The sequence below is a fragment of the Phodopus roborovskii genome, unplaced genomic scaffold (genome assembly GCF_943737965.1).
Source record: "Phodopus roborovskii unplaced genomic scaffold, PHOROB, whole genome shotgun sequence".
NCBI classification, from domain to species: domain Eukaryota; kingdom Metazoa; phylum Chordata; class Mammalia; order Rodentia; family Cricetidae; genus Phodopus; species Phodopus roborovskii.
In genome coordinates this window covers 12,673,310-12,691,631 of record NW_026125052.1, presented here as the reverse complement: position 1 = coordinate 12,691,631, position 18,322 = coordinate 12,673,310, and the positions used below count along the sequence as shown (strand labels likewise).

The 18,322-nt window shown below is 52.8% G+C and overlaps 1 protein-coding gene across 1 annotated transcript; it reads right to left on the bottom strand.

The window, feature by feature from the left end:
* Nucleotides 1-1,302: 1,302 nt before the first annotated feature.
* On the bottom strand, nucleotides 1,303-18,135 carry Osbpl7 (oxysterol binding protein like 7). Its single transcript, XM_051175162.1, has 23 exons — nucleotides 17,971-18,135; nucleotides 16,566-16,701; nucleotides 16,342-16,467; nucleotides 16,148-16,201; nucleotides 14,998-15,111; nucleotides 14,600-14,695; nucleotides 14,370-14,487; nucleotides 13,654-13,757; nucleotides 13,345-13,437; nucleotides 13,128-13,260; nucleotides 12,947-13,041; nucleotides 12,683-12,778; nucleotides 11,617-11,754; nucleotides 10,980-11,073; nucleotides 9,690-9,937; nucleotides 9,383-9,520; nucleotides 4,441-4,504; nucleotides 4,256-4,334; nucleotides 3,129-3,273; nucleotides 2,873-3,017; nucleotides 2,662-2,788; nucleotides 2,425-2,547; nucleotides 1,303-2,272 (listed from the first exon to the last, which is right to left on the bottom strand). The coding sequence occupies exons 2-23, from the start codon at nucleotides 16,638-16,640 to the stop codon at nucleotides 2,164-2,166; spliced, it is 2,514 nt and encodes an 837-aa protein (XP_051031119.1). The 5' UTR covers nucleotides 16,641-16,701; nucleotides 17,971-18,135; the 3' UTR covers nucleotides 1,303-2,163.
* Between the last annotated feature and the right edge of the window lie 187 nt (nucleotides 18,136-18,322).

Here is an 18,322-nt window from a genome sequence, read left to right as displayed (position 1 = left end):
GTGGGGTTGGAGGAGAGGAAAAATAAAACGAGAGCCCAAGCTGCTTCCCAGCATTCTCTCACATACCAAGGAAGCCATGCGAGAGGAGGACTGAGAGCTTCTGCTTCGGCCAAACAGCTGCTTCTGGGCACCAGGTGATGGGGGAGTGCTAAAAGCAGGAAACCAGCTACTCCTGAAATCACCCTGAAGTTGGGTGCGGTAGTTCAGGTAGTGTCAATGCTCAAGGCGGGGAGACAAAAGGATTGCTGAACACGGAGTGTTCAAGGCCAGCCTGGACTACATAGGATGTTCCCGGGAGCCTGGGCATAGTGTAAACACCGAAGAGGGAGGAAGCAAGCTGGAGACACATGGACAGTCAGACAGACAGAGAGCTCAATAATTAAAGTGCTTGGCTCACAAGCACCAAGGACCCAAGTTTGGAGTCCTAAAACTCCCATGAAAAGACTCATGCTGTCATCTCACTGATGACAAGATGGGAAATGGATACAGGGAGTGTGGTGGATTTCACTGGCCTATACCCTTTTCAGTAATGTCTCAGGCCAACAAGAGACCCTACCTCAAATAAACAAAAAGATGGAAGGTGCCTGAGGAAGAAACTTGAAGTTGTCCTCTGATCTCCATAGGAAAATACATAGGCACACCCCCACACACATGAACACGCACATTCAAAACCCAGGCAAACAAAAGCCCTCAGCTGAGGTCAGAGGTCTGAAAGCGGGTGTGTCAGCAGGGCTGATTCCGTCTCAGGGGCTCTGAGCCACGCTTTGCCTCTGCTGGCTTACAGCATTCTGGATATTCTGACTGTGGGGGCCTCGAGTCAGCTTGCCCACCCCCCACAGGGCATACTACCAGATGACCATTTGCCAGTGTCCTCCTGTGCCCAGCCTTCCTTGTTCTCACAAGGAACCAGTTGAATCCGCCATGCTCCTGTTTTCGAAGTAAGACCACAGGTCCAGGAAGTAGGAACAGTGTGGGTGTGTGTATGCATGCATGCCATGGCACATGTATGACAGGGAACAATTTTATGGAGTCAACTCTCTCCACCTTTACAAGGCAAATCGTCTTTACCATCTTTCTAGCCTAAATAAGCTAACTATTGTCAAGCTCATCTCCCAGTCCTTGGTCAGTCCTGAGACCAATCCAGGATTGGCCTCTGCATGCTAGGCAAGCACTCTACCCCTGAGTTACATCCCTACTCTGTTGGAATCGGACCTTTTGGAGCGACATGTCAACACTCAGCAGTGGCTAAGTGCCCGCCCCCAAACTCCAGATCCTATTATTTTTCAATGAATGGTCACAGGCCAAAGTCTAGGACAGTCTTTATTGGAGCTTGGAATGTTATAGCAATTCACCTGACTCAGGCAAACAGAAAATGAGCAGCAACAGCGACAGACACCAGCAGCAGGGGTGTCCTGGCTACATTAGGAATCCTGCTCGCCGGCAAGCAGGACACAACACACACACACACACACACACACACACACACACACACACACACTCCTACACGAACTTACACTCTAACTGGCTCACTCCCTCCTGGGTGAGTCTCAGGCCAGGCACCTCAGCCTGCTCCACACCTCTTGGAGAGGCTCGTCCACTCTTGGGCATCTGCTAAGCTGAGCCTGAAGGGACCACTGGTGGCCCTGGGGTGGAGGGGCTGGAAGCTGCCGGTGCTTTGCAGTTCGGGAAAAGGGGATGCAGGGCAGAGCAAAGATGCAGAGGAGAGGGCACATGGGAAAAAGGGCATCTCCTCTCCTCCACTCACTCCAACCTTGCAGCATGGCAGCGCCCTGGGCACAGAAAGTCCCGGTAGCATCAAGGGGGCCCCTGTGTCCTAGGAAGGCACTGAAAAGGGAAGCAAATCTGGGGAACCTGGCATCGCCCCAAAACACTCCCAGATGAGGAGGGTGGCTGAGCGAGGAGGGCCTGACATGCCAGCTGCTGGGTTAACAAGACTGGGAGCACAAATATCACTTCCACCCCAGTGGTGGGATGGGCGTGTGCGAGATACAGCCCCTCTGGCCAGCAGAGGGGAAAGGGCTGGAGCCTTGGCTGCCCCTTTGCCCTCAAGGGCAGTGAGAGAGAGCCTGGCCTCACCCATATGTCCACGGTAGCAACGGGGGCAGGAGTGAGGACCGAGAGTCTCCTGCCCCAAGGCCAGGGCTACCAGAGCACAGCCCCATCCAAGTTCCCATAGCCTGGCTCAGCGCGCAGCCTCCAGTATGTATGGTTGGTCACCCACCACTCCTTGCCGCTGCTGTCTGTCTGCCGCCTGCGGGAAAAGCACCCACAGGTGTGGGTGGAGGACGGTAGAATGCAGGCCAATTCCTGGTGCCGCCTCCCACGGCAACCCTACTCAAAGCATAAGGGGATAGAGAGGAGCTGGGCTGCGGAGGGACATGGTGGTGGGCGGGGCTCAAGCACCTGAAGAACCGAGCCTGGTGGACTATGTTGTTCTCTTCCATCACTCTTCTCCTGTCTCGCTGTAGCTGCTCTATCCTCCTCTTCTGGGCCTCAGCGGCCTGTATGTTCCCCTCCTCCAGGTACCTGGTGGTCCAGGTGTCAGTCAGTGTACTGCCTCGCCTCAGGGGTTCCCAAAGCTGAGGTCCCTGCCCCTTCCCCATTTTAAGGAGTTCTTGGGGAGGCCAGCCAGGCACTGACCTCTGGTCAGGCCGCAGCCGTGTGTCAGTGGAAGGCAATGTCCGTTTCAGCTCTGCTGTCAGCTCATTCAGCTCCAGGGCAAACTGAGTGAAGCCGAAGTTTCGCTCATGGTCTGGGGGCATTGAATCTGGGGGAGGCAAGGGGCTGGGGCAGGTGGACTGTGTCACAGCCATCCTTAGCCTCCCCAACCATCCCTGGACACCCCACTTACTAGGTTTCCAAATGCACTGTCCACTCGGCGGGGGGCCACGGTAGAGCCCCTCATGCCACTTCCCAAAGAGGCGGTGGAGGACGCGCCCATTCCGGCTAAGCACGGCACCTTGTACCTCATGGATATTGGAATTCCAGTACTTGGCCTAGGGTGAAGAAGGCAGGGCCAGCGTGGTGAGGACCCCTCCCCCTTTCCCCAGGGTATCCAGATGAGAGGCCTCTCAGGCTGGAGAGGCAGGGTCAGGGGGCATGCCTACCTTGCAGAAGGTGATTTTGCAGTGGCAGGAGCTATCTTGTGTGTTTCGGATGAGCACCTCACCATAGTGCTCGATCCAACGCTGGCCACTCAGGATGTTGTGAATACAGGATGTCACCTTGTTCCACTCAAAGTGGTCCCCAAACCTGAGAGAGACAGGGCATGTGAGGGTAGCAGTCAGTCAGCCCTGGAAACAAGTGGGCTATGAATGGAAATGCTATCCTCCTGCATCAAGTCCCCGGGGCCTGGAAGGAGGAGTCCCGGGGCCCTAACACCAGCTCTGTGAGGCATGACTTGTTCTTAAAGCTGAGTCGCTATAATGCTCCAGGGGCCAGGTCTGGATTCCATAACAAGGTTCCTGGGTGCTTACATCATGGAATAAGATTACAAAAGGGTCCCTGCCACTCTTTGGTTCTGGGTTTTTTGAGAGAGGGTCTCACTGGGACTTGTTGTGTAGCCCAGGTTGTCTGCCTTGAACCCACAGATATCTGCTTGCTTCAGCCTTCTAAGTGCTGGGATTAAATCAGTGTGCACCACCCCCAGCCCCTGCCACTCTTAGTAAGAGTTCCCTTTTTTTTTTTTTTTTTTTAGCTTCTGCTGCCCATCTGTAAGATGCACTTAGATGAGGGCTCTCTCTCTCTCTCGTTTCTCAAGGCAGGGTTTCTCTGTGTGGCTCTGGCTGTCCTGGAACTCATTCTGTACACAGGGCTGCCTCTGCTTCCTGAGCACTGGGATTAAAGGTACGCCCCAGCACACGGGCTGAGATGAGGGTTTTCAAACATGGTTTGTAATCCATTAGTTCCAACATCCATTTAGGTCTCTCTCTCTCTGTATGTGTGGTGGTGGTGGGGCACCTCACATGCACGTTGATTTTGGGTCTCAAGTGCATTTCTTAATGTGAGTCATGATCCAAAAGTTGCGAAAGACACTTCAGTCAGATGACCTCGTTAACCCCACCCCAGCTCTCAGGCATCTCACCTTCTTTACAATAAAGGCTGCAAGTGCAGGTGTAAAATGTACAAACACTGCCTGCTCTCACCTCTGGCAGCTTCAGGCGAGACTGGACCCCTCGATCCTGCCACAGCACTGGCCCACCAGCAGACCTGGCCACTAGTTTACAGTGCTCACCTGGGCAGGCTGACATTGACAGTCCCCACAGGCACGATCTCCAGCGATTTGCCCCAGAACTTGTTCTTCCACTTCATGTCTTGGGGGAGGGAGAGGGAGCAGCAGACATAAGGCCAGAGTGAGCCAGAGTGTTCCAGCCCCTCCCACCCTGCTGCCCAGGACCTTCATGCCCATCCAGCCCTCACCTTGCCAGAAGATGAAGTTCTCAGATTCTGCGTGACATGCGGAGATCGGGGGATGATGGGAGACCTTGATAAGCAAAAAAGTCCTTAACACTGCCCCCGAGGAGCTTGGGGTCCTATCCTAACCTGCCCACGCCCACCACCATTCTCTGACTCCTACCTAATTTCCGGGGAAATCACTTAACTCTTTTTTGTTTATTTGTTTTGAGACAGGGTTTCTCTGTGTAACCACCCTGGCTGTCCTCTCTCTGTAGACCAGGTTGACCTCGAACTCACAGAGATCCCCCTGCCTCTGCCTCCCAAGTGCTGGGATTAAAAGCATTCGACAGACACCACCACTGTCCAGCTTGAATCAGTTAATTCTAAATCATTTGTTCCTGCAATCTCCAGGCATCATCTAAGTCCATTATCCTCTTTTTCCCCGACCAGGCCCTGTGTTCTTGCTCATCTGCCTTGCTGGCCACCCCTGACCAACCCTGCTGATGGAACCCTTGGACAGCACTTCTTTGGCCAGACATTCCCTGCAACATACCAAATGGCCTCCAACCTAGGCCCGGAAACCCAGCTCTCCCTGAGGGCCCGCTTCCCTCTCTATCTGCCTGTCCCCAGACAGCTGATCACACCCTGCTGGCTCTACTCCACACTCTCAGGAACTCTTGGCCTTATCCTCGCTTGGAATGTCTCCACATCGGCAACCTTCAACTCGGACATCCCGCAGCCTAGCCTCCCTGGTCCCTGTCACTCCCCGTCTCTGGCTGCAGCCAAGACTTCATCCTTCTATTTGGCTTTCTTGCGCTCTGCACACACCATCCTGGCTTCCCCTCCTTCTGCCCACAGTTCTACCCTCTCACCCAGCACCCTCAGCCACTTGCCCCCACCTCTTGCCAGAAATGTCAGTGCATGGCTTGGTTAAGGGTAAACTTGCTTTTCACCAACCCTGACAACCTGAGTTCGATCTCTGGAGTCTACACGATGGGAGGAGAGACTGGACTTTACAAGCTGTCCTCTGACCTCCCTATGTGTGTTGTGACACATGTGCTCACATATGCACACACATGCAAACATGAATAAACGTGTTTTCAAATGAGGGGCTGTAGAGACAGCTCAGCAGTTAAAAGCACTGGCTGCTCTTGCAGGGGACCTGAGTTCAACTCCCAGAATCCACATCAAATAACTCACAACCACCCACAACTCTAGTTCCAACAGATTCTACACTCTTTTCTGGCCTCCCTGGCTACCTGCACACATGTAGCACACACAGACACCGACACCATCAATAAAAATAACAAGTAAACCTTGGGGACTGGAGAGACGTCTCAGTGGTTAAGAGCACTGGCTGCCCTGTCAGAGAACCTAGTTCCGATCCCCAGCACCTACATAAAGGCTCACGACAGCCTGTAACTCCAAGTTCCAGGAGCTCTGACACCCTCCGCTGCTAGCCCCCACACACGCGTTATAAACACGGTGCATAGGCACACATATAATAAAAATGAATAAATCTTTAAAAGCAAAATGGCAGCACAGCCACTCTGTGTGCCCTGGCTTTGCTCTCACCTGGGCACACGACCCACAGAGGGAGCGGCCAATTCCACACAGCTCTAACTCTAGACCTTCAGCAGTCAGCAATCCTCTAAGGTCCCGAGCCTGAGCTGGCCCTGTCATACATACCCTGGTGCCCCTGTCAGAGGGGGGTAGGACAAGGCTGGCCTTCAGGCTGGCTCCCCTTTCCCCACAGCTCCACAGCCCTCCCACACCGCTCCTCTTCAGTCCTTCTCTATGAACAAAAGGACTTCCTGTTTCTCCCATCCTAAGCAGCAAGCCTTCCCTTTATTTTCCCACATAAACACTCATAGCACATTTATTCATAATACCCCAAACAGGAAACAATTCAAGTGTCAATCAAAAAGGGAATAAGTGAACTGTTGTGCATCCACACAAAGGGATAGTCATTAATAACAGGAATAGGCTGCTGGCACGCTCAACAATTCGTAAGGCTTTATACCGAGTGAAAGGAGCCACCGACAAGCACACACTCCACCACTGCCGTTTCAGCCCTCCCCCTTCCAGGCGGGCACATCTCTGCTGGCATCTGTGCCCATCACTTCTGGCAGGGTACCAGTAGCAGGTACCCCTCTAGAGGTCAGAATGGGAGGGTCCTTTCTATTGTACACATTACTCTGCTGTGTAAAGTTTTCTCCCTCTTTGATCCCTGATCTCAGGAGGCAGAGGCAGGTTTACATAGAAAGTTCAGGCCCAGCCAGGGTTACAGAGTGAGACCCTGTCTCAAAAACCAAAGCAAAGCAACATCAATAAAAACTAAATCAATGAATAGATTGTTTCAGTCTTTTTTTATTCTCTCTCTGGTGATCACCCTTTTCTCTTCTTTCCCTTGTAATAACATCTCTTGAAAATAGTCTGAATTTTTTTTCTAGTTTTGAATTATCATTTTTTCTTAAAAGTTTAGTTGAGCTGGGTGGTGGTGGCACACATCATTTTTTTTTTTTCTTTTTGTAAGATTATTTATTATGTATACAGTGTTCTGCCTTCACGTATCCCTGAGGGCCAGAAGAGAGCACCAGATCTCATCACAGATGGGTGGGTGGGGACAGCCTATAAACCCCAGCACTTGGGAGCCAGAGGCAGGATGATCTCTCTGAGTTCGAGGCCTGGGCAAATTCAAAACAGCCAGGGTTATAAAGAGAAACACTGTCTCAAAAAACAAAAAAACAAAAACTTATGTGGATGTGTGTTTGCCTGCAAAGAACAGAAGAGGACATGAGATCTCCTGGGACTGGAGTTACAGTTGGTTGTAAGCCACACGGTAGAAACCAAACTTGGTTAACCCCTGAGCCATCTCTCCAGCCCCGAGTTTAAAACACACACACATTCAGAGGTGGCTACAGCTCCAGAGAGACCCAACACCTTCTGGCCTCCCATACGCAGACACACACATCTACACAGACATTTTTAAAAATTTAAATGGGGGTGGAGCCGGACATCAGTTAAGAGCGCTGGCTACTTTCCCAGGGCTCTTCCTATGCAAAAAAATAAATTCAAGTCCGATTTCCAGTATCCGTACGGCAGCTTACACACATCTGTAACTCCAGTTTCAGGGGACCTGTTCTCCTCTTTTGTCCTTTAGGGCACCACATATGCACAGACACGCATGCAGGAAAACACCCACAAATTTAATATATGCACATTCATATTTACATGTGTGTGTTTATTTCATGTGTGTGCGTGCATGGGAGCATGTGTACCATGGCATGTGTGTGGAGGTCAAAGGACAATTTGTAGGAATTAGTTCTCTCTTTCCACCATGTAAATTGTGGGGATAGAACTCAGGTCATCAGGCTTAGAGGCAAGCACTCGCTTTTTTTGCTCTTTTGAGACAGGGTTTCTCTGTGTAGCTCTGACTGTCTTGGAACTCACTCTGAAGACCAGGCTGGCCTTGAACTCAGAGATCTACCTGCCTCTGCCACCTGAGTACTGGGATTAAAGGCATGTGCCAGCACTGCCCAGCTCTAGTTTTTATTTTTTAAATTTTCACTTTTTATTTTTTCTTCCCTCCCTCCCTCTTTTTCTTTTCTTTTCCTTCCTTTCTTCCTTCCTTCCTTTCTTTTTCTTTTTTGAGACAGGGTCTTTTCTTTATAGTCTTGACTGTCCTAGAACTCACTAGGTAGACCAGACTGGCCTAGAACACTCAGAGTTCCTCCTGCCTTAACTTCCCTAGCACTGGAATTAAAGATATGTGCCACCACACCCAGCCTTGTCCAATCTTTTGACGTGGCAATACGATGTTGTCATCTACAAACGTGCCAGGCTGCATTTGCAGCTGTCCTGGAATGCACTCAGCCAATGGGCTGCAACCTGGATACACCTGCTACACTCTGTGTAGTTTCATCCCTGCCCTGTCCTTTCTGCCCTTCACTCAAGAAGTCACTGACACCCCCACGACCCAAGGGTCATGTCCCCTCCTGATGACATACCCCACAGGGGACCACTGACTGGTCACCTCTTCTCAGCCCCAGGTCCACAGGCCTCAAAGCCAACGGGACATTTCCCTGAGGAAGTTCCACGCAGTGGGCACATGCTACTAGCTCCTTTCTTCCCTTCCACCTTCTCTCTTGCTAGTTGACATCTGTACCCGTGCCCCGAATCTCCTAGAAAGACAGAACCACCCAGCTTCCTCCTTCCACTTACCGTCCTCACTTCCCAACACTGCAAGAGGCCCTCTACTCGTGCCCCAGTCTGCTGCCCACAGGGCTGGCAGCTCCTAGGAGCAGCCCCCCAGCCCACCCTGTGCCACGGTGCTTCTCCATCCTCCCGCTGAGTCCTGTCAATGGCGGCGCGCGCGCACACAGCTCTTGAATTCAGCATGCCACAGGCTAAGTGCAGTTTGTCCTTGGCTCTCAGGCAGATGACTTTAATGGTCTGATAATGGCCTCTGCCAACTGTTGCACACCACTGCTTGAGTGCTCTTTACAGAGTGCCACTGTGAGCACGCCACTTCTCTGCATCGAGTCCCCACGCCTCCCACTGCCGTCGGATTTAGAAGCAAATAAAACCCCAGAATGCACCTCACCTTCACCGACAAAGCACAGGGTTTAACCTGTCCTACCTTCAGCCCTGTCTCTAGCTTTGCCAAATGTAATGCACCCTAACTTATACACGTGAAACAAACCAATCTTCCAGCTCTTTACCCAGACTTTCCCTAACCCCGCTTCAAGACCTAGCTAGCAGTGTTGCCCTCCACAGAACACTGCAAGCTCTGCCTCCCATATGCAGAGCAGAGCTTTCCTCCATTAGCATGTGCCTGACATAGGGCCACTGCTTCCTACTCTCCTCCATCCACTGATTCTGCTGGCCCACATTCTCGTCCCCAAAGCCCAGGCCTTGTGCTGTCCCTGCGGTGGAAACAGCCCTCCCACCTTGGGAACCACACCTGCTCGCTGATAAAACGGAAACCCCGGTCAGGCCGCTCACACTCGTAGGTCTCTCCCAGGACAGGGTTGAACGGCTTGCATCCTGCCCGGTGGTATGTGGAGGAGTAGGCAGAGACAGCAAAGGCTGCAATGTACACCTGTGGGAAAGGCCAAGGAGAATGCCATAGACGCAAGGAAACCCCAGGAAGGGGACAGCAGCTCATCACAAGCAAAGTCTGGGGTTCTGATGGGTGTTTCAGCACTAGGGATCCACCCTGCCAGGATCTGGGAAGACAGACAGAACCCTGGGGAGGAACGAGTGGGTACCATGCGCTCGCAGGGGTCAGCCACACGGCTGGCCTGGTCCAGGAGGCTGCTGTACTCCAGCTCCTCGCAGAGCCTCTGCAGTGTGTTGAGCGGCTCGTTGAGCTGCACGGGCATCGACACCTTAGACAGGTCTTTGCCGATGTTGTTGCGGAGGATGTTCCACAGGCTCACATCTGTTCCAGGCCCACTGGCAGCTGGCAGGCAGCGGCGGCGAGGGGGCCCTACAGCAATCCCTGGAACACATGCCCCTGGGCCAATGCAGTCACTTTAGTCTCGCTCTGGACATACCAGGCCCACTGCACAGGACTGCCTCCTAGCCTTGAGGCATCCCAACATTGCCCCTGTGGGAGATGACTGAGGGTCTGACTGCCTGTGAGCTCCTGGGGACTTGGAAGGGCAGCAGAGCTAAGAACCACCCAGACAGGACAATTCCACTGCCATGCACAAGTGCTGAGAAATTGAGTCTGAGTCTCTTCCTTGCCTCTGTCCCCTGATGCTGGTATGCAGGTCACCCACTGTCTCTCCACTATTTTGTACAGGGATGGGGTCTCCTTGGGTTTGAGTTTGCTGTATATAGCTGAGAGTAATATTGATCTGCTCCTCCTGCCTCCGCTTCCCGATTGCTGGGACTGAAGGCCAGTGCCACCATTCTTGGTTTATACAGTGCTGGGGACTGAACCCAGGGCCTTGTGCATATGAGGCAAACACTGTACAAACCAAGCTACACCCTCTGTCTTCAGTCCCTTTAATAGATGAAGAAATAAGTCAGGCAGTGGTGGTGCACACCTTCAATCCCAGCACTCAGGAGGTAGAGGCAGGCGGATCTCTGAGTTTGAGGCCAGCCTGGTCTACATATTGAGTTTCAGATGGCCTGGGCTATACAGAGAGAAACTGTCTCAAAAAACAAACGAACAAACAAAAACTTTAAATTAAAATTTTAAAAAAAGAGGGAGAGAAAAAAGAAATGGGCTCCAGAAAGTAAAATAACAGGCCCAAAGCTACTCTGCTAAAGTGCCCACTGGAACCATCTACCTTTCTGTCATACCCTATTGAGCCCTCCCAGCCTACTGGATGGGATGAAGGTCAGCACCATACTCAAGCCTACTCAACTTCCCAGACTATGCCCCAAATATTCCCCAGCTCATGGTTCCAAGGTCAGTTCTGGAATACCCAAAGACAATAGCCCACCAGACACAAAGGACTGCTTCTACAGGGGACCCGGGCCATGGGCAAACAGCTGGTCCATACACATACCCAGGTCCACCCTTGTCCCACTCATCCAGCTGGTACCTTTTTGATAGCGGTCTGCTCCCCTGAGGTCTAGTACCTCCTCAGACAGGCTGGTGGTGATCTCACTAGCGCATGACTCCTCTTCCTCAGAACCCTGAACAGGGAGAGTGGATAGGTAGGGTAGACAATGGCAATGGCCAGGACCTGGCAAGAATGTGATCATCCAATCTTTTGATGGAAAGAGCGGAGACTGGCTGGGCAGTGGTGATGCACGCCTTTAATCCCAGCACTCAGGAAGCAGAGGCAGGCAGATCTCTGTGAATTTGAGGCCAGCCTGGTCTACAGAGTGAGTGCCAGGACAGCTTAGGGCTATTACACAGAGAAACCCTGTCTCAAAACACCAAAGACAGAGAGAGAGAGAAGGCTGGGTAAGAGGACTTTTAGCCCTAAGATATGGTCCTGTCGTGACTGGTACTTGACTTGTAGAAAAGAACTTGGGAATTTGGCAAGGCATAGAGGAAAGGGAAGCCGAGGGGTGCTAAGATCCAGAGATGGGGGAGATGGGGTCAAAGGACTGTGGAAGCTGAACTGGCTCCAAGATAGCTGCTAAGGTGGTGAGAAAGGACTCAGGGATCTCCGGACCCCAAGCCCATCTTCCCCAAGTCCCTCCCCTCCTGCCAGTTTCATCCTCCCTCACCTCGTTCTCAGAAGAGCTGGCGGAAAGGAGAACCTCACAGGCATCGAAGAACTCTGTGTGGGAGTCAGCGAGGGACAGCACACTGCTCTGGGACAGCTGTGGGGTCAGCTCTCGGCCTTTCATGTACAGAGCTTCTTGCTGCGGGAGCCAGATGCATGTGAGACCTCAGAGGTCATTGGCGTGACAGTTCCTGGCGAGGGAAGCCATCCCACCCACCCCAGCAGACTCCCGGCAAGCAGAAGCAGAGGAGAGGAAAAGGGTGGAGGGACATGGAAAGCTTGGACTTGGAAGAGGTGGTAGGCACCAACAGAGCCTGGCTCCAACTCTTTTCCTGTACTGGCGCACTCAGTCTGGACCCGCACCCTATGGACAGGTGCAGTTGTGTCCTCAACTGAAGATTAGAAGACTGAGACTCAGAACCCAAGCTGGCATGCAGTGGCATCACACTCAGACTCTAATTCAACAACAACTATGGCACCACAAGCCCGTCGACTGGATTCGCTGTGTTTCAGTTTTATGGTGCAGACATTTCCAACCTGTGGTCCATGAGCTACACAGAATGGAACACATCCAAGAATAGCTATGAATGCAGCACAACACAAAATCACAAACCTACTTAAAACATTATAAAAGAAATTGTTGGCAACTTTTTTGTTGTTGTTGTTAACCTGATTATGCGGTTTTCGAGTGTGAATTTTGTAAAAGACAATGCCATGTTACAATGTCAAAAGGCTAGGTAGGCCTGGTAAAGGCTAAGAACCAATGCCCCATGGGCTCTGAGGTAAAAGTACAAGTTCTCAGAGGCCAGACATGTGGATCAGAGGTAGACTGCTTGCCTAGCATGGGCAAGGCCCTAGGTTCAAGCCTCAATATTGCAAACAAAATAAGACGTGCCATCTGTAGGACCCGTCAAGACAGCTGTGATGATGCTATGTGACAGAATGGCAAGTTGCATCCCCTTACCCCTCCTCCACCTACATCTGTGTCCTGTGTCCTGCCCCTGCCCCTCACCCCGGGAGAGAAAGCACAGGGAAGCTAGCACCCATTGTCCATCCTAGATCCTTACCTCCTCTGGGTTGAGGGAACTAAAGGAGTCTGCTGTGGTGTCTGAGGAGATGGAGAGGGAGTGGAGGCGTCTCTGACCATCTGGGGCCTCAGAGACCTGAGGTAGAAAGTGTGGGACAAGGTGTGGGATGGTGAAACCCTCCCCACTTGCCATCCTCACCCACTCAGGGACAGTCTCTGCCAACCCGAGCCCTGGCACAGATTTGCCGATGGGACCTCAGTCTCAGGCCCTCTCTCTGTCAGCTGCTACGTCCCCGAGGCTCACCGTCATCCGTGACAGCTCTGAGCCCTGATGCAGATCTCTCAGTCGATCCCGTTCTGTGGTGAGGGCAACCAGGACGCTACTGAGGGAGTTGTGCACTGCCGGGGACAGGTCAGATCGTCAGACCCTTTTTCCTCTCCCAGCCTCTTGACCCACTCCGGGCCACCATCTAGCTTGTACTTACCCTTCTGGGCCAGGGCCCAGAAACTGCGCTGTAGGTGGGCATAGTCTGGCGGTGGCAGTCCACGGTGGCCAGAAGAGTCCCGAGACTCCAGGTACCGAGACAGGTTAGGGACAGAGCCATGGAGACGGCCAACCTGTCCGTGAACACAAAGGGTGAAGGGAAAACTTCCTCCAGGGCATCAAAGTCCCTGCAACGTGGGGTTTGTACCCCATCTCACCCGTCCAATGGTGTCATCCTTGGCAAAGCCCTGTGTGCACCACATGCGGCTGGTCCGTTTCCCCTTCTTGGGTCTCTCAGTTGTCCCTGAGGCCTGGCAAGTTGAGGAGGAGGAATTTCACTCACAGAGTTGGGAAAAGCCATGGAGGAGAGCACAGGTCATCCAGGCACATGGGTGTGGCATGCTGTCAGTGACCCAGACAAAAGGAGCAAAGAAACAGCCTGGAGGCTTCTGGATAGGAATCACTGCCCCACGAAGTGATGGGGATGAGGGCCCTGAGCAGTTCCTGCCTCCTCCCTTGACGCTTACCTGGTGTGTGGGGATCACAGGGGCAGAGGGGATTCGGTGTAGGGATTCCAGGCTCTGGAGGAGTCTATGTAGTTCCTGGAGCTTACCCTGGCATTCTGAAAGTGCTGAGAAGAGAAGGAAGGAGGGGACACTGCTCTCTTAGAGGTTCCAAGGTCTCCAGTCTGTCCCCTCAGTTTCCATCCATCCAATGACAGCCACAGCCAGCAGCCAGGGAGAGTCTGACGCTGCTCCCTCTCTGTTTAGGAGCTCAAACCATTTGCAGTCCTGTGGCATAGCCACTTTTGATTTTCTGGGAGGCCAGTAGTCTACCCTACCCTGTCTGCTGACCACCCCTCCCTCTTCTGCCTGTACCCAGGCTGGGTGTTCTTACTGTCGCTCCTTATTCATACCTCTCTGGGTTACTATCTCCGTCTCCTGATGCAGGAATACAATTCTAGGGCACAGCCTTTGTTGCTATTCAGGAATTTTGCTGCATTGGCCTCAGGCAGAGGCGTCTCTGTTCCTGCTACGCAGGCATGAGCCTACTAACTTCTGTAAGTTGGGGCTCCTTGGGGCATTAAGAAGATTTGATCACCTTGGAGACACCAAATATTTCCCCCAGCAGAAGGGATCCTTCTGAGGAAGTGATGGAGGTAACATTTTCCCTTCGTGTTGACATTGTTCAGATCTGAGAACACAGGTCCTACCCACAGAGGCCCTTGGCCAGGGACCCTCACCGTGAGAGCAGCGGTCTAGCCCATCGCTGTCCCTCAGCCAAGATGAAACTTTCTCTCGAGGGCCAACTCCAGGTATGGCTGAGGCACTGCCCGCTGTTAGCATCTGGGTACCAGGAGCCTGTGAGGGTAAGGCAAGGAAAGATGGTACCCAGCTCTCTGGGTCTCAGTTCCCCACAGCCTCCATCCTTAAATTATCACATCACCTGCCCTCACTCCAGGGCCCATCTCACCTTCCGATGAGTGGCACCAGGTATGTCCAGGCGCTGGGCCAAGCGATGAGCTCGGAGCTGGGCCACCCAGCTTTGGAACAGATCTTGGGATTTGATCTGCAGAAATGATAGAGAGAGAGAAGGAGCAAAATGTCAGGTCTCTGGTCTCCAGGCAAGCAGGGAATTTCCCTAGCGTACCCAGTTTGTACAAAACACTATTGCAGACAACAGACAGAGTATGATACTCGGAGCATCAGAGCTCCCAGCTCTGTATCTGTTCATATAATAGCCAGCCATCACATGGTCCACTTCTGGCTATTTCACACAATGGAAACTTCCTTCTTGTCAAACTCAGAGAAGACCCTCTGCTCCTATGTTTGTGCCTGATACCTCTGCCAAGCTAGTTCCAGGGATGTCACCTTTAGGTGGTAGATGTTGTCTTCTGTGTCAAGGTCAATGCGCTGGGCCTTTTTGTTGATGGACATGACTGACAGCCGGACATCAATGGAGCCGTGGAGCTTCCCCTTGGTGATCTGGAGTAGGGGGTTGGTAGGAGACAGGGGACTGGTTTGAGGCTCCCAGAAGCAGAGTCACCATCTCCTTGAGGCCACTCCACACTCAAGGAGCAAGCACCTCAAGTCATCTATAAAGGGGCTTGCTCATCACCTCATATGCACAGAACACTACACTATGTTCAATTTCATGTCACTCTGAGAAGTCATCAAGCAAGGAGAAAATACCCTGGAAATCTACATGGTGGAAGAAAGAGCTCCCCTTTGGAAGGAACCTGAGAGTCCAACCTCAGGACGATGACAAGGGTGACAAAGCTCGGGCACCTAGTGCACAACGGGCATCATGCAGATAATTGCACAAGTGGCAGAGTGTGTCTCCCACCCTGTGTCAGCAGGAAGGAGGTTGAGGCCCAGGGAAGCAGCTGTCTCATGGTATTTTGGGTTCTAGGAACCACAAAGGAAACCAAAATGCACACACGCTCATCTCTAGCAGTAAAAAGGTACAGTTCCTACATATAACCTATATACCATCTCTGTGCTTTAGCTATTTCTAGATCTGATACCTAATGTCATGTGAATGCTGTGGAAATGGTGATTTTAGTCTTTAGGGAATCATGGTGAGAAGAAAACCTATATTTGTTCAGTACAGATACACTTTCAAAAGTAAGTGTGTGTGTGTGTGTGTGTGTGTGTGTATTTAAATTGTTGAATGTGCTAGGTGGTGGTAGCAGCAGCAATGGCGACGCATACCTTTAATCCCAGCACTTGTGAGGCAGAGGCAGGCAGATCTCAGTGAGTTCAAGGCCAGCCTGGTCTACAAAGTGAGTTCCAGGACAGCAAGGACTGTTACACAGAGCAACCCAGTCTCAAAAAAAAAAAAAAAAACTAAAAATAAATAAATAAAGTGTTGAATCTACAGATGTTGAGCCTAAGGATACGGAAAGCCAACAGTAACTTGACAGCATTTGCTGAAAAGTGGAACTGAGTGAGTTTCAGACCCTGCTCTGGCTTACTCGGGACAGGCTGCCCCCACCCCCAAACCTGGAACACGACTTACATCCTGTCTCGTTGTGGCATAGTGGAGGATCCCATCCTCGAGCACGAAGTACCTCTGCATGGGAGGGGCGGGACCAGGCAGCCAAGAGCATGGGGCAGGGAGAGAACAAACACACATTTTTCTCCTCCACACACAAATGCCAGAGCGGTCCAGCAGTCTCCCCCACGTAGCTCCTCCCCTGCCCTGCACCCTACCTTGTGCCAGCCCTTAAGAGGCCACTTCCTCTTCTTGAGCAGGTGTCCTTCCTGTCTCTCAGGCATGATGTCCTCTGCTCCCAGTCTGCCCCGAGGCTCCTCCACCACCTCCCACAGCTCAGAGGCCTGAGGTCCAGGGTAGATGGAGGGCCGTGGGTGGTGAGCCCACTACCTCAACCCATCCCCAGGCACCCAGGCCACCCCACCTCCTCCCCTACTCAGACCTGCTGGGCGCTGCTGGGCTTAGATGACTGAGTACTCTCAGCCAGGGAAGGAGTGTCCTTTTCTTGGAAGTCCATGAGGAAGGAGAGGGTACTCCCGGATGAGGAGGGAAGAATGTCACTTTGTCCTGGGGGATCCCTTGAAGAAAAGAGAGGCCTGTGAGTACCACCCTGTGTCCTGTTCCCCACGGTTGGTCCCCTCTGCACTAAGATACACATCCTCCACTCACACGCCATCCCCACACCGCCAGTATGCCCTGACACGGCCATCAGCCTAGGCAGCAGCACCCAACTCAACTCCCACTGTGGCCCGGGAGGGCTAAGCTGGTGCCCAGCGTGTGGCTCCACACCCCAGGTAACCAGGAAATGCTGGGGAGGGAAGAAAGGAGAGGCTCCAAGAAGAGATGTTAGGACTCATGGTTGGCCAGGAAGGAACTCCTCAGCCCAGCAGTCTTTCCCTCTGGAATCTTTGCCTACATCCACAGCTTGGCCACTGCGTTGCCACAATTGCCCTGAAGACCATCCTTCAAATTTCTACTAGTTGGCCTCTTAGCTGCCAGTTCTCCTGCTCCCATTTTCTACACGGGGAAACTGAGGTCTGAGGCAGCCCTATTTTCGCATACCTCCTCCCATCAAACATTCCCCGAGGAGGACACCCACCTTGGATTGTTTTTCCCTGCCCCTTTCTACCACATTATCCCTGAGAAGCACCTCCCACCCAGAAGGAGCAGGACACTGGCTGGCAGAGACATCGTGGATGGGAGAAGAGGTGGCCGGGAATGTCCAGGTCCACCCAGGTCCCGCAGCAGTGCCCACAGGCGCCCTTGGCACTGGTCTGGCCATCCTGGCTCCGCTATGAGATTAATAATGCATGAGGCTGTGTGTGTGTGTGTGTGTGTGTGTGTGTGTGTGTGTGTGTGTGTGTGTGTGTGTATGAGAGAGAGAGAGAGAGAAGGGGGAGGGGACTGGAGGGGTGATGTTGCCCTGTGTCTGGGGAAGCAGCTCTGAGCTTATGCAGCTAGCAAGCACCTGAGGAGTTGAGGCCCGGAAGGGACAGGGAAGTGGCAGTCTAAGTGTGGCCAGGAGGTCACAGCAGAAGGACCCAAGCTGCAAGAGGCTGACCCAAGGGGAAACTCCTGCATTCAGCCATTCAAAGTTTCCAAACTCTTCCGGTGTTTGGTTATTTCTATGCCCTTGCCCTGGCCCATAGGATCCGGGCCATTCACTGCCACCGCCGGCAGAGGTGGGAGGTGTCTACCAGTAGAAAGGAGAAGTCAAGATGAGGCAGGTGAGTGTCCCCCTAACCACCTCCATCCTCAGCCTCTTTACTGGAGGAGCAGATCCACCAGCTCCAGAGGAGAGGAAGCCCTCTCAGGAATGTCAGGTGGTGCCAGCAAGGCCCCCTTACCCCAGGGTCCATGGACGCCAGCGCCTCTTGGTCCGTACACTGATCTGCCTCTGAGTCACCGTTCCCGGTCACCGGCTACCTCTTCACAGAGCTGAGCAGTGGCAGCAGCTGCTGCAGGAACCAGGAAGGAAGGCGACGTCGGAGCCTCCCCTCCAGCCGGATCTCCCCACCTGCCCCTCCCCCGTGGCCTCCTCCCGCCAAGCTCCGGGCTGCCGCTCAGCTCTGCCCCCCTGCTCCCGGGAGGACTAAGGACGGAGTGGTACCAAATGACTTGGAAATGAGGGGCACAGTCCCCACTGGGCATAGTTCCACGTGATCAGAGGACTGGGAAACTGCTGGCTTCAAGCCATTG